The 24,760-nt window shown below is 40.7% G+C and overlaps 1 protein-coding gene across 2 annotated transcripts in view; it reads right to left on the reverse strand.

Annotated features, from left to right (window-relative positions):
* The window catches only part of EMSY (EMSY transcriptional repressor, BRCA2 interacting), a 224,437-nt gene that overhangs the window by 83,384 nt on the left and 116,293 nt on the right, over window positions 1-24,760 (reverse strand). For both annotated transcript variants that reach the window (XM_053708699.1, XM_053708698.1), the window contains 2 exons: window positions 1,501-1,730; window positions 581-694 (listed from right to left, as the gene is read on the reverse strand). In XM_053708699.1, the coding sequence (XP_053564674.1) occupies window positions 581-694; window positions 1,501-1,730 (344 nt within the window). The remainder of the gene's footprint in view (window positions 1-580; window positions 695-1,500; window positions 1,731-24,760) is intronic.

Consider the following 24,760-nt stretch of genomic DNA (forward strand, 5'->3'; position numbering starts at 1 on the left):
GGCCCAGTACTGATCCCTGGGGTACTCCACTGATTACCTTTGTCCAAGCTGAGCATTATCGTTTGCTACTACTCACTGCTCTCTGTCTTTTATCCAGTTATTTATCCATGAGCTAACATTTCCAGCTATTCCCATTCTCAATTTTGTACATTAATCTCTCATGTGGCACTGTATCAAACGCCTTTACAAAATCTAAGTATATCACATCAACTGATTCCCCTTTATCAATATTTTTACTTACTTCCTCGTAGAATTGAATTAAATTAGTTTGACATGATCTATTTCTCATAAAACCGTGTTGATTTGTACTCATAATCTTGTTTACACAAATATTTATCAATATAATCTCTTCAAGTATCTTCCCCACTATTGATGTCAGACTAATAGTCTATAGCTTCCTGGATCAACCCTGCTTCCCTTTTTAAAGAGTGGCACCACATCAGCTTTACGCCAGTCCTGTGGTACTATGCCTGAGGATAATGAGTCTTAAAAAATTAAGAGTAGAGGTTTGTCTATAACAGTGCTAAGTTCCCATAAAAACCCTTGGGTGTATTCCATCTGGGCCTGGAGTTTTATTTACCTTAATATTATGCAGTTTTTTCCAGATATCCTCTAGAGATAACCCAGTTACTGGTATGGGCTTGTATGTTCTAGTTTGTTTCAAAGTATCTCCCACTGGTTCCTCTCGTGTATACTGAAGAAAAGAATTGGTTTAGTACCTCAGCCTTCTCCCTGTCACTGTTAAACATGCTACCCTTCACACATTTTAATGTACCTATATTTTCCTTCAATTTTTTAACATTTATGTACTTAAAAAAAAAAATTTTAGGAGTTTGACTTAGAGTCCTTTGCAATTAAATGTTTCAATTTTAATTTTGGCTAATCTGATTACTTTTTTGCATGCATTGGTACATTCCTTATAAATGTGGTATAATGAGTCTGTACTATTTTCTTTAAATAACAATTTAAATGCCCTACATTTTTTTTACAAATTTTTCATAACACATTTTTTTTAGCCACATTGGCTTGGATTTATTTCTTTTACTGTTATAACCATGTGGTATGTGTTGATGTATATATATTTATTTCACAAAGTTTTAAATGTTATCCATTTATCCTCTGTAGAGAATACTTTGTCCCAATATATGTTATTTAACCATTAAAATTAAAAGTCTAAGTTAAACTTTTAAGACAATGTTTATGGAATGTGACCTTGTTATGATCACTGTTACCCAAAAGTTCTTTGACTTCTATATTTGATATTGTATCTGTATTGTTTGATAGCACTAAATTCAATATAGCTTTATTCCTAGTTGGCTCCTCTATTAATTGTTATCACAGAGAAAAAAAAAATCTCCCTCCCTTAGCTGAATTACTAGTTTAATTTGCCCAGTTATAAGGTATTTAAAATTTCCCATAATTACAGCACTGGTATTAATAGCAGTCTTTCCTGTCCCTTTAAATAACAGTAAAAAAAGAAGCATGAGCGACATGAAATACCTGCTGCATGATATGTGTGATTGCTCCGCTGGAGGAGGTGGGAATAGACTTAACCACAACAGACGTCTGTGCTGCAGTTTGGGACTGTGTGACGTGCTGGAGCAGAGTCCGCTGGGCCTGAGATGGCTGAATATGGTGCTGTTGAGACGGGTGACTCACTTGGAGAATGGAGGTTAGAGGAACGTCTCCGGAACTCACTGTTGTCGTGGAAGCCACTTGCCTGGTTTTCCCTTTAGTCACAAACACAACACAGAAGTGAGATTACCATTTTAGTGACCCTCACAATACACAGTCACGGTTATAGAAAACAGTTAAGGAGACAACACAAAGAATGGCTGCAAATTTAAGAGGTTAAATAGAATATGACATCCTAAACAACTACATTATAATATTTTACTTATTTGGGACTTCGATCATCTCTCACCTTGAAGATTGATCTCATTTTAGGCAGCATAGCTACCTTATAAACACTCACAAGGAGTAAATGATACAGAGGCAAATCCCAAGGCAGATTAACTTAAAAACATGTATGACCTCTTCATAAGGATGTTCACTCTTGGCATAAGCACTCATGGTTAGGAATACTAACATAGAATGTTTAATTTTAGGTAGCAATGTGATTTCCCCTTTTCCTGTAATTAACCCCTTTCTATAGGGATTGTGATATTAATAGCGCGGCATAAAAAAGAAAACTTAACGACCTGCGATGTACATGGTGTACATTGTGTGTCGCAGTCATTAAGGGGTTAAATGGATAGAAAGGTCCAAAATTTAAATGTGCTTGGGTGCATTTGTTTTAAATAGAAACATATTTGCAATATTCTTGTGTTAGCAAAAATGCTTCTAGTTATTACTGTTTTTCAGTGGCATACACACATATGCTGTGAGGGCCTGTGCACTAGTATTCAAGTTCAGAGAGCTAGTGGTCGGGTGTATTGTGTCTGTGAAGGCCCAATTTGTATTATATAAGCCACTGCTTATATGAAACCCAAAATTAAACTTTAATTATTCAGATAGAGCGACAATATTCCAATTTGCTTCCGTTATCAAATTTCCATTGTTCGCTTGGTGCCCCTTGTTCAAAAGCAGGAAAGTAAGTTCAGGAGCGTGCACGTGTCTGTAGCAGTATATGGCAGCAGTTTTGCAAAATGTTATACATTAGCAAGAGCACTAGATGGCAGCACTATTTCCTGCAATGTAGAACTCCAGACGTGTACGCTACATCCAAATAAATACAGAGAACACCCTAAACAGTGATACAAAAGTGTACAAATATCATAAACACAATGGAGAACTCCAATTAATGATATAGTCCATTTTAGCATTCGCATAGGATCTTCACAAGCTGCAATATAGAGCCTGGCACCCTCAAATGGAGAAAAACATAATTTATGTAAGAACTTACCTGATAAATTAATTTCTTTCATATTGGCAAGAGTCCATGAGCTAGTGACGTATGGGATATACAATCCTACCAGGAGGGGCAAAGTTTCCCAAACCTCATAATGCCTATAAATACACCCCTCACCACACCCACAATTCAGTTTAACAAATAGCCAAGTAGTGGGGTGATAAAGAAAGGAGTAAAAAGCATTAACAAAGGAATTTGGAAATAATTGTGCTTTATATAAAAAAAATCATAACCACCATAAAAAGGGTGGGTCTTATGGACTCTTGCCAATATGAAAGAAATGAATTTATCAGGTAAGTTCTTAAATAAATTATGTTTTCTTTCATGTAATTGGCAAGAGTCCATGAGCTAGTGACGTATAGGATAGTAATACCCAAGATGTGGAACTCCACAAAAGAGTCACTAAAGAGGGAGGGATAAAATAATAACAGCCATTTTCCGCTGAAAAAAATTAATCCACAACCCAAAATATAAGTTTATTTTCATAATGAAAAAAGAAAAAACTTAAACATAAGCAGATTAATCAAACAAACAGCTGCCTGAAGAACTTTTCTACCAAAAACTGCTTCCGAGGAAGCAAATACATCAAAACGGTAGAATTTAGTAAATGTATGCAAAGAAGACCAAGTTGCTGCTTTGCAAATCTGATCAACTGAAGCTTCATTTTTAAAAGCCCACAAAGTGGAGACTGATATAGTAGAATGAGCTGTAATTCTCTGAGGCGGGGTCTGACCCGACTCCAAATAAGCCTGATGAATCAAAAGCTTTAACCAAGATGCCAAGGAAATGGCAGAAGCCTTCTGACCTTTCCTAGAACCAGAAAAGATAACAAATGGACTAGAAGTCTTCCTGAAATCTTTAGTAGCTTCAACATAATATTTCAAAGCTCTTACCACATCTAAAGAATGTAAGGATCTCACCAAAGAATTCTTAGGATTAGGACACAAAGAAGGGACAACAATTTCTCTATTAATGTTGTTAGAATTTACAACCTTAGGTAGAAATTTAAATGAAGTCCGCAAAACTGCCTTATCCTGATGGAAAATCAGAAAAGGAGATTCACAAGAAAGAGTAGATAAAATTTGGAAACTCTTCAAGCAGAAGAGATGGCCAAAAGGAACAACACTTTCCAAGAAAGTAGTTTAATGTCCAAAGAATGCATAGGCTCAAACGGAGGAGCCTGTAAAGCCTACAAAACCAAATTAAGACTCCAAGGAGGAGAGATTGATTTAATGACAGGCTTGATACAGACCAAAGCCTGTACAAAACAGTGAATATCAGGAAGCTTAGCAATATTCCTGTGAAATAAAACAGAAAGAGCAGAGATTTGTCCCTCCAAGGAACTTGCAGACAAACCCTTAACCAACCCATCCTGAAGAAACTGTAAAATTCTAGGATTTCTAAAAGAATGCCAGGAGAATTTATGAGAACACCATGAAAACAGAATTTATGTTTACCTGATAAATTACTTTCTCCAACGGTGTGTCCGGTCCACGGCGTCATCCTTACTTGTGGGATATTCTCCTCCCCAACAGGAAATGGCAAAGAGCCCAGCAAAGCTGGTCACATGATCCCTCCTAGGCTCCGCCTACCCCAGTCATTCGACCGACGTTAAGGAGGAATATTTGCATAGGAGAAACCATATGTTACCGTGGTGACTGTAGTTAAAGAAAATAAATTATCAGACCTGATTAAAAAAACCAGGGCGGGCCGTGGACCGGACACACCGTTGGAGAAAGTAATTTATCTGGTAAACATAAATTCTGTTTTCTCCAACATTGGTGTGTCCGGTCCACGGCGTCATCCTTACTTGTGGGAACCAATACCAAAGCTTTAGGACACGGATGAAGGGAGGGAGCAAATCAGGTCGCCTAAATGGAAGGCACCACGGCTTGCAAAACCTTTCTCCCAAAAATAGCCTCAGAAGAAGCAAAAGTATCAAATTTGTAAAATTTAGAAAAAGTGTGCAGTGAAGACCAAGTCACTGCCTTACATATCTGTTCAACAGAAGCCTCGTTCTTGAAGGCCCATGTGGAAGCCACAGCCCTAGTGGAGTGAGCTGTGATTCCTTCAGGAGGCTGCCGTCCGGCAGTCTCATAAGCCAATCGGATAATGCTTTTAATCCAGAAGGAGAGAGAGGTAGAAGTTGCTTTTTGACCTCTCCGTTTACCAGAATAAACAACAAACAAAGACAAAGTTTGTCTGAAATCCTTAGTAGCTGCTAAGTAAAATTTGAGAGCACGAACTACATCCAAGTTGTGCAACAACGTTCCTTCTTTGAAACTGGATTAGGACACAAAGAAGGCACAACTATCTCCTGGTTAATGTTTTTTGTTAGAAACAACCTTTGGAAGAAAACCAGGTTTAGTACGCAAAACCACCTTATCTGCATGGAACACCAGATAAGGAGAAGAACACTGCAGAGCAGATAATTCTGAAACTCTTCTAGCAGAAGAAATTGCAACCAAAAACAAAACTTTCCAAGATAATAACTTAATATCAACGGAATGTAAGGGTTCAAACGGAACCCCCTAAAGAACTGAAAGAACTAGGTTGAGACTCCAAGGAGGAGTCAAAATTTTGTAAACAGGCTTGATTCTAACCAGAGCCTGAACAAAGGCTAGAACATCTGGCACAGCTGCCAGCTTTTTGTGAAGTAACACAGACAAGGCAGAAATCTGTCCCATCAAGGAACTTGCAGATAATCCTTTTTCCAATCCTTCTCGAAGGAAGGATAGACTCTTAGGAATCTTAACCTTGTCCCAAGGAATCCTGCAGATTCACACCAACAGATATACCAAATTATGTGGTAATTTTTTCTGGTTACAGGCTTTCAGGCCTGAACAAGAGTATTAATAACAGAATCTGAGAACCCTCGCTTTGATAAGATCAAGCGTTCAATCTCCAAGCAGTCAGCTGGAGTGGGTCGAACGGACCTAGAACAAGAAGGTCTCGTCTCAAAGGTAGCTTCCATGGTGGAGCCGATGACATATTCACCAGATCTGCATACCAAGTCCTGCGTGGCCACGCAGGAGCTATCAAAATCACCGACAGCCCTCTCCTGATTGATCCTGGCTACCAGCCTGGGGATGAGAGGAAACGGCGGGAACACATAAGCTAGTTTGAAGGTCCAAGGTGCTACTAGGTGCATCCACTAGAGCCGCCTTGGGATCCCTGGATCTGTACCCGTAGTAAGGAACTCTGAAGTTCTGACGAGAGGCCATCAGATCCATGTCTGGAATGCCCCACGGTTGAGTGACTTGGGCAAAGATTTCCGGATGGAGTTCCCACTCCCCCGGATGCAATGTCTGACGACTCAGAAAATCCGCTTCCCAATTTTCCACTCCTGGGATGTGGATAGCAGACAGGTGGCAGGAGTGAGACTCCGCCCATAGAATGATTTTGGTCACTTCTTCCATCGCTAGGGAACTCCTTGTTCCCCCCTGATGGTTGATGTATGAACTTGGCCCTCGCTAGCTGAGGCCAAGCTTTGAGAGCATTGAATATCGCTCTCAGTTCCAGAATATTTATCGGTAGAAGAGATTCTACCCGAGACCAAAGACCCTGAGCTTTCAGGGATCCCCAGACCGCGCCCCCAGCCCATCAGACTGGCGTCGGTCGTGACAAGGACCCACTCTGGTCTGCGGAAGGTCATCCCTTGTGACAGGTTGTCCAGGGACAGCCACCAACGGAATGAGTCTCTGGTCCTCTGATTTACTTGTATCTTCGGAGACAAGTCTGTATAAACCCCCATTCCACTGACTGAGCATGAACAGTTGTAATGGTCTTAGATGAATGCGCACAAAAGGGAACTATGTCCATTGCCGCAACCATCAAACCTATCACTTCCATGCACTGCGCTATGGAAGGAAGAGGAACGGAATGAAGTATCCGACAAGAGTCTAGAAGTTTTGTTTTTTCCTGGCTTCTGTCAGAAAAATCCTCATTTCTAAGGAGTCTATTATAGTTCCCAAGAAGGGAACCCTCGTTGACGGAGATAGAGAACTCTTTTTCCACGTTCACTTTCCATCCGTGAGATCTGAGAAAGGCCAGGACAATGTCCGTGTGAGCCTTTACTGAGGAAGGGACGACGCTCGAATCAGAATGTCGTCCAAGTAAGGTACTACAGCAATGCCCCTTGGTCTTAGCACCGCCAGAAGGGACCCTAGTACCTATGAGAAAATCCTAGGAGCAGTGGCTAATCCGAAAGAAAACGCCACGAACTGGAAATGCTTGTCCAGGAATTCAAACCTTAGGAACCGATGATGTTCCTTGTGGATAGGAATATGTAGATACGCATCCTTGAAATCCACCTTGGTCATGAATTGACCTTCCTGGATGAAAGGAAGGAGTGTTCGAATGGTTTCCATCTTGAACGATGGAACCTTGAGAAACTTGTTCAAGATCTTGAGATCTAAGATTGGTCTGAACGTTCCCTCTTTTTTGGGAACTATGAACAGATTGGAGTAGGACCCCATCCCTTGTTCTCCTAATGGAACAGGATGAATCACTCCCATTTTTAGCAGGTCTTCTACCCAATGTAAGAATGCCTGTCTTCTTATGTGATCTGAAGACAACTGAGACCTGTGGAACCTCCCCCTTGGAGGAAGCCCCTTGAACTCCAGAGAATAACCTTGGGAGACTATTTCTAGCGCCCAAGGATCCAGAACATCTCTTGCCCCAGCCTGAGCGAAGAGAGAGAGTCTGCCCCCCACCAGATCCGGTCCCGGATCGGGGGCCCGCATTTCATGCTGTCTTGGTAGCAGTGGCAGGTTTCCTGGCCTGCTCTCTTTTGTTCCAGCCTTGCATAGGTCTCCAGGCTGGATTGGCTTGAGAAGTATTACCTTCCTGCTTAAAGGACATAGCCCTTGGGGCTGATCCGTTTCTGCGAAAGGGACGAAACTTAGGTTTATTTTTGGTCTTGAAAAGACCTATCCTGAGGAAGGGCATGGCCCTTGCCCCCAGTGATATCAGAGATAATCTCTTTCAAGTCAGGGCCAAAGAGTGTTTTCCCCTTGAAAGGAATGTCAAGCAATTTGTTCTTGGAAGACGCATCCGCTGCCCAAGATTTTAACCAAAGCGCTCTGCGCCACAACAGCAAACCCAGAATTTTATCGCCGCTAACCTAGCCTATTGCCAGGTGGCGTCTAGGGTGAAAGAATTAGCCAATTTAAGAGCACGAATTCTGTCCATAATCTCCTCATAAGAAGAAGAATTACTAATAATCGCCTTTCCTAGCTCATCAAACTAGAAAACACGCGGCTGCAGTGACAGGGACAATGCATGCAATTGGTTGTAGAAGGGAACCTTGCTGAACAAACATCTTTAGCAGACCTTCTAATTTTTTATCCATAGGATCTTGGAAAGCACAACTATCTTCTATGGGTATAGTGGCGCGCTTGTGTAGAGTAGAAACCGCCCCCTCGACCTTGGGGACTGTCTGCCATCAGTCCTTTCTGGGGTCGACTATAGGAAAACAATTTTATAAATATGGGGGGAGGTACTAAAGGTATACCGGGCCTGTCCCATTCTTCACTAACAATGTACGCCACCCGCTTGGATATAGGAAAAGCTTCGGGGGGCCCCGGGGCCTCTAAGAACTTTTCCATTTTACATAGTGGTTCTGGAATGACCAGATAATCACAATCATCCAAATTGGATAACACCTCCTTAAGCAGAGCGCGGAGATGTTCCAACTTAAATTTAAAAGTAATCACATCAGGTTCAGCTTATTGAGAAATGTTTCCTGAATCTGAAATTTCTCCCTCAGACAAAACCTCCCTGGCCCCCTCAGACTGGTGTAGGGGCCCTTCAGAAACCATATCATCAGCGTTCTCATGCTCTACAGAATTTTCTAAAACAGAGCAGTCGCGCTTTCACTGATAAGTGGGCATATTGGCTAAAATGTTTTTGATAGAATTATCCATTACAGCCGTTAAATGTTGTATAGTAAGGAGTATTGGCGCACTAGATGTACTAGGGGCCTCCTGTATGGGCAAGGCTGGTGTAGACGAAGGAGGGGATGATGCAGTACCATGCTTACTCCCCTCACTTGAGGAATCATCTTGGGCATCATTTTTACTAAATTTTTTTATGACATAAAATACATATAGTTAAATGAGAAGGAACCTTGGTTTCCCCACAGTCAGAACACAATCTATCTGGTAGTTCAGACATTGTAAACAGGCATAAACTTGATAACAAAGCACAAAAAACGTTTTAAAATAAAACCGTTACTGTCACTTTAAATTTTAAACTAAACACACTTTATTACTGCAATTGCGAAAAAGTATGAAGGAATTGTTCAAAATTCACCAAAATTTCACCACAGTGTCTTAAAGCCTTAAAAGTATTGCACACCAAATTTGGAAGCTTTAACCCTTAAAATAACGGAACCGGAGCCGTTTTTATATTTAACCCCTTTACAGTCCCTGAATCTGCTTTGCTGAGACCCAACCAAGCCCAAAGGGGAATACGATACCAAATGATGCCTTCAGAAAGACTTTTCTGTGTATCAGAGCTCCACACACATGCAGCTGCATGCCATGCTGTCCTCAAAAACAAGTGCGCCATACCGGCGCGAAAATGAGGCTCTGACTATGATTAGGGAAAGCCCCTAAAGAATAAGGTGTCAAAAACAGTGCCTGCCGATATAATCATATCAAAATACCCAGAATAAATGATTCCTCAAGGCTAAATATGTGTTAATAATGAATCGATTTAGCCCAAAAAGAGTCTACAGTCTTAATAAGCCCTTGTGAAGCCCTTATTTACTATCTTAATAAACATGGCTTACCGGATCCCATAGGGAAAATGACAGCTTCCAGCATTACATCGTCTTGTTAGAATGTGTCATACCTCAAGCAGTAAGAGACTGCACACTGTTCCCCCAACTGAAGTTAATTGCTCTCAACAGTCCTGTGTGGAACAGCCATGGATTTTAGTTACGGTGCTAAAATCATTTTCCTCATACAAACAGAAATCTTCATCTCTTTTCTGTTTCTGAGTAAATAGTACATACCAGCACTATTTTAAAATAACAAACTCTTGATTGAATAATAAAAACTACAGTTAAACACTAAAAAACTCTAAGCCATCTCCGTGGAGATGTTGCCTGTACAACGGCAAAGAGAATGACTGGGGTAGGCGGAGCCTAGGAGGGATCATGTGACCAGCTTTGCTGGGCTCTTTGCCATTTCCTGTTGGGGAGGAGAATATCCCACAAGTAAGGATGACGCCGTGGACCGGACACACCTATGTTGGAGAAATATAAATCTTCCAAACTTGATAATAAATCTTCCTAGAAACAGATTTACAAGCCTGTAACATAGTATTAATCACTGAGTCAGAGAAACCTCTATGACTAAGCACTAGGTGTTCAATTTCCATACCTTCAAATTTAATGATTTGAGATCCTGATGGAAAAACAGACCTTGAGACAGAAGGTCTGGTCTTAATGGAAGTGGCCAATGTTGGCAACTGGACATCCGAAAAAGATCCACATACCAAAACCTGTGAGGCCATGCTGGAGCTACCAGCAACACAAATTATTGTTCCATGATGATTTTGGAGATCACTCTTGGAAGAAGAACTAGAGGCGGGAAAATATAAGCAGGTTGGTAACACCAAGGAACTGTTAACGCATCCACCGCCTCCGCCTGAGGATCCCTGGACCTGGACATGTACATGGGTAGTTTCTTGTTTAGATGGGAAGCCATCAGATCTATTTCTGGAAGACCCCACATCTGAACAATCTGAGAAAAACGCATCTGGATGGAGCGACCACTCCCCCGGATGTAAAGTCTGATGGCTGAGATAATCCGCTTCCCAATTGTCTATACCTGGGATATGAACCGCAGAAACTAGACAGGAGCTGGATTCCACCCAAGCAAATATCCAAAATACTACTTTCATAGCTTGGGGACTGTGAGTCCCACCCTGATGATTGACAAATGCCACAGTGATATTGTCTGTCTGAAAACAAATGAATGGTTCTCTCTTCAACAGAGGCCACACCTGAAGAGCCCTGAAAATAGCACAGTGATCTAAAATATTGATAGGTAACCTCGCCTCTTGAGATTTCCAAATCCCTTGTGCTGTCAGAGATAACCAGACAGCTCCCCAACCTGAAAGACTTGCATCTGTTGAAATCACAGTCCAGGTTGGACAAACAAAAGAGGCCCCTTGAACTATACGATGGTGATCTAACCACCAAGTCAGAGAGAGTCGAACATTGGGATTTAAGGATATTAATTGTGATATCTTTATATAATCCCTGCACCATTGGTTCAGCATACAAAGCTGGAGAGGTCTCATATGAAAATGAGCAAAGGGGATCGCGTCCGATGCTGCAGTCATGAGACCTAAAACTTCCATGCACAAAGCTACTGAAGGGAATGATTGAGACTGAAGGTTCCGACAAGCTGAAACCAATTTTAATTGTCTCTTGTCGGTTAGAGACAGAGTCATGGACACTGAATCTATCTCGAAACCTAAAAAGGTGACCCTTCTTGGAGCTGTCGCTAGGCCAAATGGAAGAGCGACAAATTGGTAATGCTTGTCTAGAAAAAAGAGAATCTCAGAAACTGATGGTGATCTGGATGAATCGGAATATGAAGATATGCATCCTGTAAGTCTATTGTTGACATATAATGCCCTTGCTGAACAAAAGGCAGAATAGTCCTTATAGTCCCCATTTTGAAAGTTGGCACTCTTACATAACGATTCAAATTTTTCAGATCCAGAACTGGCCTGAATTAATTTTCTTTCTTTGGGACAATGAATAGATTTGAATAAAACCCCAGACCATGTTCCTGAAACGGAACTGGTATGATTACCCCTGAAAGTTCCAGGTCTAAAACACACTTCAGAAAAGCCTGAGCCTTTACTAGATTTGCTGGGATGTGTGAGAGAAAAATAATCTTCTCACAGAAGGTCTTATTCTGAATCCTATTCGGTAACCTTGAGAGATAATACTCTTAATTCCATTAATTTTGGACAGAATCTGCTGGAATGAGGGCCGCACATTAATGCAGACTTGGGGGCTGGCTTTGATTTCTTAAACGGTTTGGATTTACTACAACGGAAGAAGGTTTCCAATTGGAACCAGGATTAGGTTTCTGTTCCTTATTTTGTCGAAAGGAACGAAAATGGTTAGAAGCTTTAAATTTACCCTTAGGTCTTTTATCCTGAGGCAAAAAACTCCCTTCCCCCCAGTGACAGTTCTAATAATCGAATCCAACTGAAAACTAAATAACTTATTACCTTGGAAAGAAAGAGATAGTAATCTAGATACCATGTCAGCATTCCAATATTTGAGCAACAAAGCTCTATTAGCTAAAATAGCTAAAGACACAGATTTAACATCAATTTTGATGATATCAAAAATGGCATCACAGATAAAATGATTAGCATGTTGAAGCAAGCAAACAATGCTAGACAATTCAGGATCCATTTCCTGTTGCGTTGAGCTTTCCAACCAAAAAGTTGATGCAGCTGCAACATCAGCCATAGCAATGGCAGGCCTGAGAAGATAGCCAGAATATAAATAAGCTTTCCTTAGATAAGATTCAAGTTTCCAATCTAAAGGGTATTTAAAAGAAGTACTATCTTCTATAGGAATAGTAGTACGTTTAGCAAGAGTAGAAATAGCCCCATCAATTTTGGGGATCTTTTCCCAAAACTTCAATCTAACTGCTGCCAAAGAATATGATTTTTTAAACCTTGAAGGAATAAAAGTACCAGGCCTATTCCATTCCTTAGAAATCTTATCAGAAATAGCACCAGGAACTGGAAAAACCTCTGGAGTAACCACAGGAGGTTTATAAACAGAATTTAAACATTTACTAGTTATCAAGGACTAGTTTCCTCAATATCTAATGTAATCAACACCTCTTAACAAGGAACGAATATACTCCATTTTAAATAAATAAGTAGATTTGTCAGTGTCAATATCTGAGGAAGGATCTTCTAAATCAGATAGATCCTCATCAGAGGAGGATAATTCAGTATGTTGTCGGTCATTTGAAAATTCATCAACTTTATGAGAAGTTTTAAAAGACCTTTTACGTTTATTAGAAGGCGGGATGGCAGACAAAGCCTTCTGAATCGCATCAGCAATAAAATCTTTTATATATTATATTATATATATCTTTTATATATTCACAGGTATATCATGTACATTAGATGTTGAAGGAACAACAGGCATTGTACTATTACTGATGGACACATTCTATGTATGTAAAAGCTTATCATGACAACTATTACATACCACAACTGGAGATATAATCTCCACAAATTTACAACAAATGCAACGCTTTGGTAGAACTGTTATCAGGCAGCAGGGTTCGAACAGTGGTTTCTGAGACAGGATCAGAATGAGACATCTTGCAAATGTAAGAGAAAAAACATATAAAGCAAAATTATCAATTTCCTTATATGGCAGTTTCAGGAATGGGAAAAAAAATGCAAACAGCATAGCCCTCTGACATAGAAAAAGGCAAGAGGCATATAGGAATGGGGTATTAAATAATGAAATTGTTTGGCGCCAAGTATGACGCACAGCGCAAACTGAATTTTGTTTTTGGCGCTAACAACATCCGGAAATGATTGTCATTGTAGACGCAACCATGTGCAAGGAACTCAGTGTCAACTAAGACGCCGGAAAACATAATTTATGCTTACCTGATAAATTCCTTTCTTCTGTAGTGTGATCAGTCCACGGGTCATCATTACTTCTGGGATATTACTCCTCCCCAACAGGAAGTGCAAGAGGATTCACCCAGCAGAGCTGCATATAGCTCCTCCCCTCTACGTCACTCCCAGTCATTCGACCAAGGACCAACGAGAAAGGAAAAGCCAAGGGTGAAGTGGTGACTGGAGTATAAATTAAAAAATATTTACCTGCCTTAAAAACAGGGCGGGCCGTGGACTGATCACACTACAGAAGAAAGGAATTTATCAGGTAAGCATAAATTATGTTTTCTTCTGTTAAGTGTGATCAGTCCACGGGTCATCATTACTTCTGGGATACCAATACCAAAGCAAAAGTACACGGATGACGGGAGGGATAGGCAGGCTCTTTATACAGAAGGAACCACTGCCTGAAGAACCTTTCTCCCAAAAATAGCCTCCGATGAAGCAAAAGTGTCAAATTTGTAAAATTTGGAAAAAGTATGAAGCGAAGACCAAGTTGCAGCCTTGCAAATCTGTTCAACAGAGGCCTCATTCTTGAAGGCCCAAGTGGAAGCCACAGCTCTAGTAGAATGAGCTGTAATTCTTTCAGGAGGCTGCTGTCCAGCAGTCTCATAAGCTAAACGAATTATGCTACGAAGCCAAAAAGAAAGAGAGGTAGCGGAAGCTTTTTGACCTCTCCTCTGCCCAGAGTAAATGACAAACAGAGAAGACGTTTGTCGAAATTCCTTAGTTGCCTGTAAGTAAAATTTTAGAGCACGGACTACATCCAGGTTGTGCAGTAGACGTTCCTTCTTTAAAGAAGGATTTGGGCATAAAGAAGGAACAACAATCTCTTGATTGATATTCCTGTTAGTAACTACCTTAGGTAAGAACCCAGGTTTAGTGCGCAGGACTACCTTATCCGAATGAAAAATCAAATAAGGAGAATCACAATGTAAGGCTGATAATTCAGAGACTCTTCGAGCCGAGGAAATAGCCATTAAAAATAGAACTTTCCAAGATAACAACTTTATATCAATGGAATGAAGGGGTTCAAACGGAACGCCCTGAAAAACATTAAGAACAAGGTTTAGACTCCATGGTGGAGCAACAGTTTTAAACACAGGCTTAATCCTGGTCAAAGCCTGACAAAAAGCCTGGACGTCAGGAACTTCTGACAGACGTTTGTGTAACAGAATGGACAGAGCTGAGATCTGTCCCTTTAATGAACTAGCAGATAAACCCTTTTCTAAACCTTCTTGTAGAAAAGACAATATCCTAGGAATCCTAACCTTACTCCAAGAGTAACCTTTGGATTCACACCAATATAGGTATTTACGCCATATCTTATGGTAAATCTTTCTGGTAACAGGTTTCCTAGCCTGTATTAAGGTATCAATAACTGACTCAGAAAACCCACGTCTTGATAAGATCAAGCGTTCAATTTCCAAGCAGTCAGCTTCAGAGAAGTTAGATTTTGATGTTTGAAGGGACCCTGTATCAGAAGTAGAGACCAAGGTGGACAGGATGACATGTCCACCAGGTCTGCATACCAAGTCCTGCGTGGCCACGCAGGTGCTATTAGAATCACTGATGCTCTCTCTTGTTTGATTCTGGCAATCAATCGCGGAAGCAACGGGAAGGGTGGAAACACGTAAGCCATCCTGAAGTCCCAAGGTGCTGTCAGAGCATCTATCAGGACTGCTCCTGGATCCCTGGATCTGGACCCGTAACGAGGAAGCTTGGCGTTCTGTCGAGACGCCATGAGATCTATCTCTGGTTTGCCCCAACGTCGAAGTATTTGGGCAAAGACCTCCGGATGAAGTTCCCACTCCCCCGGATGAAAAGTCTGACGACTTAAGAAATCCGCCTCCCAGTTCTCCACTCCCGGGATGTGGATTGCTGACAGGTGGCAAGAGTGAGACTCTGCCCAGAGAATTATCTTTGATACTTCCATCATAGCTAGGGAGCTTCTTGTCCCTCCCTGATGGTTGATGTAAGCTACAGTCGTGATGTTGTCCGACTGAAACCTGATGAACCCCCGAGTTGTCAACTGGGGCCAAGCCAGGAGGGCATTGAGAACTGCTCTCAATTCCAGAATGTTTATTGGCAGGAGACTCTCCTCCTGACTCCATTGTCCCTGAGCCTTCAGAGAATTCCAGACGGCACCCCAACCTAGAAGGCTGGCGTCTGTTGTTACAATTGTCCAGTCTGGTCTGCTGAATGGCATCCCCCTGGACAGATGTGGCCGAGAAAGCCACCATAGAAGAGAATTTCTGGTCTCTTGATCCAGATTCAGAGAAGGGGATAAGTCTGAGTAATCCCCATTCCACTGACTTAGCATGCACAGTTGCAGTGGTCTGAGGTGTAAGCGTGCAAAGGGTACTATGTCCATTGCCGCTACCATTAAGCCGATTCCCTCCATGCATTGAGCCACTGACGGGTGTTGAATGGAATGAAGGGTGCGGCAAGCACTTTGAAGTCTTGTTAGCCTGTCCTCTGTCAGGTAAATCTTCATTTCTACAGAATCTATAAGAGTCCCCAGGAAGGGAACTCTTGTGAGTGGAACGAGTGAACTTTTCTTTTCGTTCACCTTCCATCCATGTGAACTTAGAAATGCCAGCACTAACTCTGTATGAGACTTGGCAATTTGAAAGCTTGAAGCTTGTATCAGAATGTCGTCTAGGTATGGAGCTACCGAGATTCCCCGCGGTCTTAGTACCGCCAGAAGAGCACCCAGAACCTTTGTGAAGATTCTTGGAGCTGTAGCCAATCCGAATGGAAGAGCCACAAACTGGTAATGCCTGTCTAGGAAGGCAAACCTTAGGTACCGATAATGATCTTTGTGAATCGGTATGTGAAGGTAAGTATCTTTTAAATCTACAGTGGTCATGTACTGACCCTCTTGGATCATAGGTAAAATTGTCCGAATAGTCTCCATCTTGAACGATGGAACTCTTAGGAATTTGTTTAGGATCTTTAAGTCCAGGATTGGTCTGAAAGTTCCCTCTTTTTTGGGAACCACAAACAGATTTGAGTAAAACCCCTGTCCCTGTTCCGATCGTGGAACTGGATGGATTACTCCCATTAACAAGAGCTCTTGTACGCAGCGTAGAAACGCCTCTTTCTTTGTCTGGATTGTTGACAATCTTGACAGATGAAATCTCTCTCTTGGAGGAGAGTATTTGAAGTCCAGAAGGTATCCCTGAGATATTATCTCTAGCGCCCAGGGATCCTGAACATCTCTTGCCCAAGCCTGGGCGAAGAGAGAAAGTCTGCCCCCCACTAGATCCGATCCCGGATCGGGGGCCCTCAATTCATGCTGTCTTAGGGGCAGCAGCAGGTTTCCTAGTCTGCTTGCCCTTGTTCCAGGACTGGTTAGGTTTCCAGCCTTGTCTGTAGCGAGCAACAGCTCCTTCCTGTTTTGGTGCAGAGGAAGTTGATGCTGCTCCAGCTTTGAAATTACGAAAGGAACGAAAATTAGACTGTCTAGTCTTGGCTTTGGCTTTGTCCTGAGGCAGGGCATGGCCTTTACCTCCTGTAATGTCAGCGATAATCTCTTTCAACCCGGGCCCGAATAAGGTCTGCCCTTTGAAAGGTATATTAAGCAATTTAGACTTAGAAGTAACATCAGCTGACCAGGATTTTAGCCACAGCGCCCTGCGTGCCTGAATGGCGAATCCTGAATTCTTCGCCGTAAGTTTAGTAAGATGTACTACGGCCTCCGAAATGAATGAATTAGCTAGTTTAAGGACTCTAAGCCTGTCCGTAATGTCGCCCAGAGTAGCTGAACCAATGTTCTCTTCCAGAAACTCAATCCAGAATGCCGCTGCAGCCGTGATCGGCGCAATGCATGCAAGGGGTTGCAATATAAAACCTTGTTGAACAAACATTTTCTTAAGGTAACCCTCTAACTTTTTATCCATTGGATCTGAAAAATCACAGCTATCCTCCACCGGGATAGTGGTACGCTTAGCTAAGGTAGAAACTGCTCCCTCCACCTTAGGGACCGTTTGCCATAAGTCCCTTGTGGTGGCGTCTATTGGAAACATTTTTTCTAAATATCGGAGGGGGTGAGAACGGCACACCGGGTCTATCCCACTCCTTAGTAACAATTTCAGTAAGTCTCTTAGGTATAGGAAAAACCTCAGTACTCGTCGGTACCGCAAAATATTTATCCAACCTACACATTTTCTCTGGTATTGCAACTGTGTTACAATCATTCAGAGCCGCTAACACCTCCCCTAGTAATACACGGAGGTTTTCCAGTTTAAATTTAAAATTTGAAATATCTGAATCCAGTCTGTTTGGATCAGAACCGTCACCCACAGAATGAAGTTCTCCGTCCTCATGTTCTGCCACCTGTGACGCAGTGTCTGACATGGCCCTAATATTATCAGCGCACTCTGTTCTCACCCCAGAGTGATCACGCTTACCTCTTAGTTCTGGTAATTTAGCCAAAACCTCAGTCATAACAGTAGCCATATCCTGTAATGTGATTTGTAATGGCCGCCCAGATGTACTCGGCGCTACAATATCACGCACCTCCCTCTGAGCGGGAGATGTAGGTACTGACACGTGAGGCGAGTTAGTCGGCATAACTCTCCCCTCGTTGTTTGGTGAAATTTGTTCAATTTGTACAGATTGACTTTTATTTAAAGTAGCATCAATACAGTTAGTACATAAATTTCTATTGGGCTCCACTTTGGCATTGCAACAAATGACACAGGTATCATCCTCTGAATCAGACATGTTTAACACACTAGCAAATAAACTTGCAACTTGGAAATACAATTCAATTAGAATAATATTAAAACGTACTGTGCCTTTAAGAAGCACAGAAGATCTATGACAGTTGAAAATTAATAAATTGAAACAGTTATAGCCTCAATCCTTGTAAACAACACAACTTTAGCAAAGGTTTAATCCCATTAGCAAAGATAACAAATTCTGAAAGCAGGAAACAAATTACAGAATAAACGTTTTTTATCTCAGTCAAACTATAATTCTCACAGCTCTGCTGAGAGAAATTACCTCCCTCAAAATAAGTTTTGAAGACCCCTGAGCTCTGTAGAGATGAACCGGATCATGCAGGGAATACAATGAGTTGCTGACTGAAATATTTGATGCAGTAAAAGCGCCAAAAAAAAACGCCCCTCCCCCTCACACACAGCAGTGAGGGAGAACAGAAACTGTCAGAAAAACAGATTAAGCAACTGCCAAGTGGAAAAATAGTGCCCAAACATTTATTCACTCAGTACCTCAGTAAATGAAAACGATTTTACATTCCAGCAAAAACGTTAAACATAATCTCTAGTTATTAAACAGCTTTATGTATTTCTTACAGTGTAATTCTAGTGAAGTACCATTCCCCAGAATACTGAAGTGTAAAGTATACATACATGACATTATATCGGTATGGCAGGATTTTCTCATCAATTCCATTGTCAGAAAATAAAAACTGCTACATACCTCTATGCAGATTCATCTGCCCGCTGTCCCCTGATCTGAAGTTTACCTCTCCTCAGATGGCCGAGAAACAGCAATATGATCTTAACTACTCCGGCTAAAATCATAACAAAAACTCTGGTAGATTCTTCTTCAAACTCTGCCAGAGAGATAATAACACACTCCGGTGCTATTTTAAAATAACAAACTTTTCATTGAAGATATAAAACTAAGTATAATCACCATAGTCCTCTCACACATCCTATCTAGTCGTTGGGTGCAAGAGAATGACTGGGAGTGACGTAGAGGGGAGGAGCTATATGCAGCTCTGCTGGGTGAATCCTCTTGCACTTCCTGTTGGGGAGGAGTAATATCCCAGAAGTAATGATGACCCGTGGACTGATCACACTTAACAGAAGAAATTATGAATTTGAGTCATCGGACGTACCTTTGCGACCAAAAAAATTTTACGCCAAGAATGACGCAAAAAACTTTGGCATTTTGCGCCCTCGCAAGCCTAATTTTGACCGCAAAATATAATGAAAAAGCAGTCAATTGAGAAAAGACTATACACCAGGTAAGAAAAAATTCTCTCAATATGTTTTTTCCCAAAATATGAAACAGATTGTCTGCAAAAGGAAATATACATAAACTTGACTAATGGCAAATATAAGTACAATACATATATTTAGAACTTTATATTAATGCATAAAACCATAGCTGAGAGTGTCTTACGTAATGAAAACATACTAGCCAAACCAGTTTTGAAACAGTTAGTAGAGGTAATGGAATATGAGAGTATATCGCCGATATGAATAAGGGAGGTAGGAGATTAATCTCTACGACCGTTAACAGAGAAAACCTATGAAATAGATCTCCCGCAAGGAAAACCATTGCATTCAATAGGTGATATTCCCTTCACGTCTCTCTGACAGTGAAGGGAGTATCACCTATTGAATGAGAGGAATCAGGCTTCAAAATGCTGAGAAGCGCATATCAAAGTAAAATCTAAGCACAAAACTTACTTCACCACCTCCGTAGGAAGCAAAGTTTGTAAAACTGAATTGTGGGTGTGGTGAGGGGTGTATTTATAGGCATTTTGAGGTTTGTGAAACTTTGCCCCTCCTGGTAGGATTGTATATCCCATACGTCACTAGCTCATGGACTCTCGCCAATTACATGAAAGAAATACAAATAGTGTAGTCCTGTTAAACTCCAATTGATTAAAAGGAACTCGCATGATCAAGAGCTATGACTTTTGCTGGTACACTGAGAGCTCGTTCCTGTGTATTTAATCAATTGGAGTTTAACATGACTAAGCTATTGGTCTTTTCTCCCTTTGAGGTTGTATGGGTCCATTGCAGCTTGTAAAGATCCTACCATAATGGTAGAGGACAATATCCTTAAATGGAGTAGTGTTTTGTTACATACATGGATATCTCTTCAACAAAGAATACCATGAGAAGGAAGCAAATTTGATACCTAGAAGTAAATTGGAAAAAAAAAATTATTTTATGCTCTGAATCATGAAGGAAAAAAAAATGAGAACTACAAGTGCAGATAAGACAAGCTTACTAATGATATATTATATACATCCATTTTTTGATCACACTAGTAACACATTTATACCTAAAGAAGAAGAGGCTTTTAAAAAAGGGAAACTGTTTACAAGATGGCAACACCCTTTACTACATGGAGAATAAATACGTATAAAGATGTAAAAAAAAAAAAAAAAAACACCTCCTCTACATACTATCTTAGGCTAATAAATATATAGCATTTATTTATATATGTGCATTTTTCTATACAGAAAAAAACTCTTATTTCACTGTGTTTATTCCCTTCCACTTATGAGCAAGACCCCCCAGTAATTAGTACACAAGCTACACCTGTCTCAACAGCCGCGTCCTTCTCAGGACTGGCAATACATTGCCGCTCTTAGGCACAACTTTATATGTTTAACCCCCAAAAGGAAAGTCTTTTAAGGATTATAAACTAAATTCTGCCTTACAATATTTACTATACAAAATAAATATATTCTCTTGTCTAAAGGCATAATATAAGAAAAGTCCAAAACAGCAGCACTCCAAGTATCAAAGAGACATATTTATCAAGCTCCGTATGGAGCTTAAAGCCCCGTGTTTCTGGCGAGCCTTCAGGAACGCCAGAAACACAAGTTATGAAGCAGGTGTCTAAAGACCGCTGCTCCATAACCTGTCCGCCTGCTCTGAGGCGGAGGACAGACATCGTCGGAAATCAACCCGATCCAATACGATCAGGTTGATTGACACCCCCTGCTGGCCGCGAATCTGCAAGGGGCGGCGTTGCACCATCAGCTCACAAGAACTGCTGGTGCAATGATAAATGCCGACAGGGTTTGCTGTCTGCATTTATCGATGTGCGCCGGACATGATCCGCAATATCAGATCATGTCCGTTCGCACAATCATAAATAAGCCCCATACACTTTTTTTCAACTGAGCAACAGACAGAAAAATCCACGACGGTTCGGTCAGCAGACCTTAATCATGTGGCACCACACGATTAAGGTCTGCTGACCGAAACGTAGTGGATTTTTCTGTCTGTTGCCCAGTTGAAATAAAGTCTTTTTGATACTTAGAGTGCTGCTGTTTTGTACTTTTCTGATATTGCTGGGGTAAGTACAGTGCCCCTCAGCTTGCACCCATTGGCAGGAGTGCTGGACTTTCCTTGTTTTCTTCTAAAGGAATAATATAGTCAACATTAAACTTTTCATATTCAGATAGAGAATGCAATTTTAAACAAATGTACTTCTATTATCTAATTTGCTTTGTCTCTTTGTATCCTTTGTTGAAAATACCTTGGTAGGCTTAGCAGCAACAATGCACTTCTGGGAGCTAGCAGCTCATTGTTGGTTGCACATATATGCTTCCTGTCATTGGCTTACCCAACTTGATCAACTAGCTCCCAGTAGTGCACTGATCGTCCTTAGAGAATTTTGTTAAAGAGTAATTCTACGTGAGCTCAGGAGCGTACATGTGTCTTTAGGCATTTGGCAGTAGTGTTTGCAACTATGTGTAAAATTTCTATAAACATTGTTGCAAACACGGATGCCATAGAATACTACAGACACTCTATGCTAGCAGAGTTAACAACAATACATAACATTGCCATAAACATTGTTGCAAACACTACTGCCAGATGCCTAGACACGTGCATGCTCCTGAGCTCATCTAGGATTACTCTTTAACAAATAATAGCAAGGGAAATACGCAAAATTGATTAAAGAAGTAAATTGGAAAAGTTGTTAAAAAATACATGTTGTATCTGAATTATGACTGTTTGACTTTACTATCCCTTTAATATGGTACAAACGCTGGGACATAATATATAAAGGGATGAAGATGACTTACTGGTTAAACATCTGTCTACTATGGTCTTCCAAACCACCAGTAAATTAAATTCAGTAACACATGAGCGCACTATATTTATTTAACCACATATTTCATCAACTGGATTACCACGTATTATGGATAGTGAGTGTGCGGCTTTGTTCTGGGAGATGTATGACCACAAACACGAATAGATTGCAAAACCCCAGTCAAACTAGTTCCTGGAACCAAGACCATAATGTGGGAAAGCTGAAGTTCTGTAGTTATTAAAGGCATAACATATGCATTTTATTATTGCTTTAATGTCACAAAATGTCAGGCTTCTCCAACTAAAATATTTATATTTTGTAAAACACTTATTAAAACTGTAAAATCAAAATGTCATTAGCAGGTCACATTGATTCACACATAACCCGAAAGTTCATGGATGTAAAATAATTATATTAATAGAAAATGTTTATTAAACGCAATGTTTTAACATATAAAATGTTTCATTATTAAAAAAAGCATTGCCAAATACATTCATTATTTATTTTGCTGCCTTTTGCTGTAAAATACATATGAAAATGTTGCTTGTTACATGTTCTAAATACGGTTATCTAATTTCCTGTTACCTCTCCCCTCCCTCATCTGGTCTCCAGTCATTTACTACCCAATCCTCAGTTTTACACAACCAAAACCGTTAAATTAATATACCTTTTACTTCTGTGATTACCTTGTATCTAAGCCTCTGCAGACTGCCTCCTTATCTCAGTTCTTTTGACAAACTGGCATTTTAGCCAATCAGTGCCCTCTCATAAGTAACACCACGTGTTTAAGCACAATGTTATTTATATGGCACACATGAATTAGCGCTCTCTAGTTGTAGAAAACTGGCAAAATGCACTAAGATAAGAGGCGGCCTTCAAGGGCTTAGAAATTAGCGCATGAATGTGCCTAGGTTTAGTTTTTAACAAATTATACCATGAGCATAATCAAATTTGATGATAAAAGTGTTAAGTTGTTTAAAATTGCATGTCCTATCCGACTCATAAATATTTAAATTTTGAATAGACTGTCCCTTTAGGGTGGATTATCAGTTTGGCATCAACAATTGTGAAAGGAAAAAGGAAATTTATGCTTACCTGATAAATTTATTTCTTTTTCGATACGATAAGTCCACAGATTTCATCCTTGTGGGATTACGCCTCCTGGTCAACAGGAGGAGGAAAAGAGCACCACAGCAGAGCTGTATAAATAGCTCCTCCCTTCCCTCCCAACCCAGTCATTCAACCGAAGTTAGGAAGAGAAAGGAGAAGCCAAGGTGCAGAGGTGTCTGAAGCTTAACAAAAATATAATAACCTGTCTCAATAAAACAGGACGGGCCGTGGACTCATCATATCGAAAAATGAATACATCAAGTAAGCATAAATTTCCTTTTCTTTTTCAAGATACGATGAGTCCACGGATTTCATCCTTACTTGTGGGATACAATACCAAAACTATAGTACACGGATGAAAGGGTAGGGACAAGACAGGGAACCAAAACGGAAGGCACCACTGATTGAAGAACTTTCCTACCAAAAACAGCCTCAGATGAGGCAAAGGTATCGAATTTGTGAAATTTGGAAAAAGTGTGAAGAGAAGACCAAGTTGCAGCCTTGTAAATCTGTTCAACAGAAGCATCATTTTTGAATGCCCATGAGGAAGCCACAGCCCTAGTGGAATGAGCCGTAATTCGAGCAGGAGGCTGCTGCCCAGCAGTCTCATAGGCAAAGCGGATGATACTCTTCAGCCAAAAAGAAAGAGAGGTAGCCGTAGCTTTCTCACCTCCTACGTTTCCCAGAAAAAACAACAAATAATGAAGACGACTGGCGAAAATCCTTAGTCGCCTGTAAGAAGAACTTCAAAGCCCGTACCACGTCCAAGTTATGCAACAGATGCTCCTTCTTAGAAGGATTAGGACACAAGGAAGGAACAACAATTTCCTGATTAATATTTTTATTTGAAACAACCTTAGGAAGAAAACCAGGTCTGGTATGTAACACCACCTTATCTGAATGAAAAATAAGATTAGGAGAATCACATTGTAACGCTGAAAGCTCAGATACTCTGCGAGCAGAAAAAATAGCAACCAAAAACAAAACTTTCCAAGATAATAACTTAATATCAATGGAATGCATAGGTTCAAACGGAACCCCTTGAAGAACTTTAAGAACTAAATTCAAACTCCAAGGAGGAGCAATTGGTCTAAAAACCGGCCTGATTCTAGTCAGAGTCTGACAAAAAGATTAAACATCTGGAACATCTGCCAGACGCTTGTGTAACAAAATAGATAAAGCAGAAATCTGTCCCTTTAAGGAACTTGCGGACAACCC

This window comes from Bombina bombina, chromosome 3 (genome assembly GCF_027579735.1).
Source record: "Bombina bombina isolate aBomBom1 chromosome 3, aBomBom1.pri, whole genome shotgun sequence".
Classification (NCBI taxonomy): domain Eukaryota; kingdom Metazoa; phylum Chordata; class Amphibia; order Anura; family Bombinatoridae; genus Bombina; species Bombina bombina.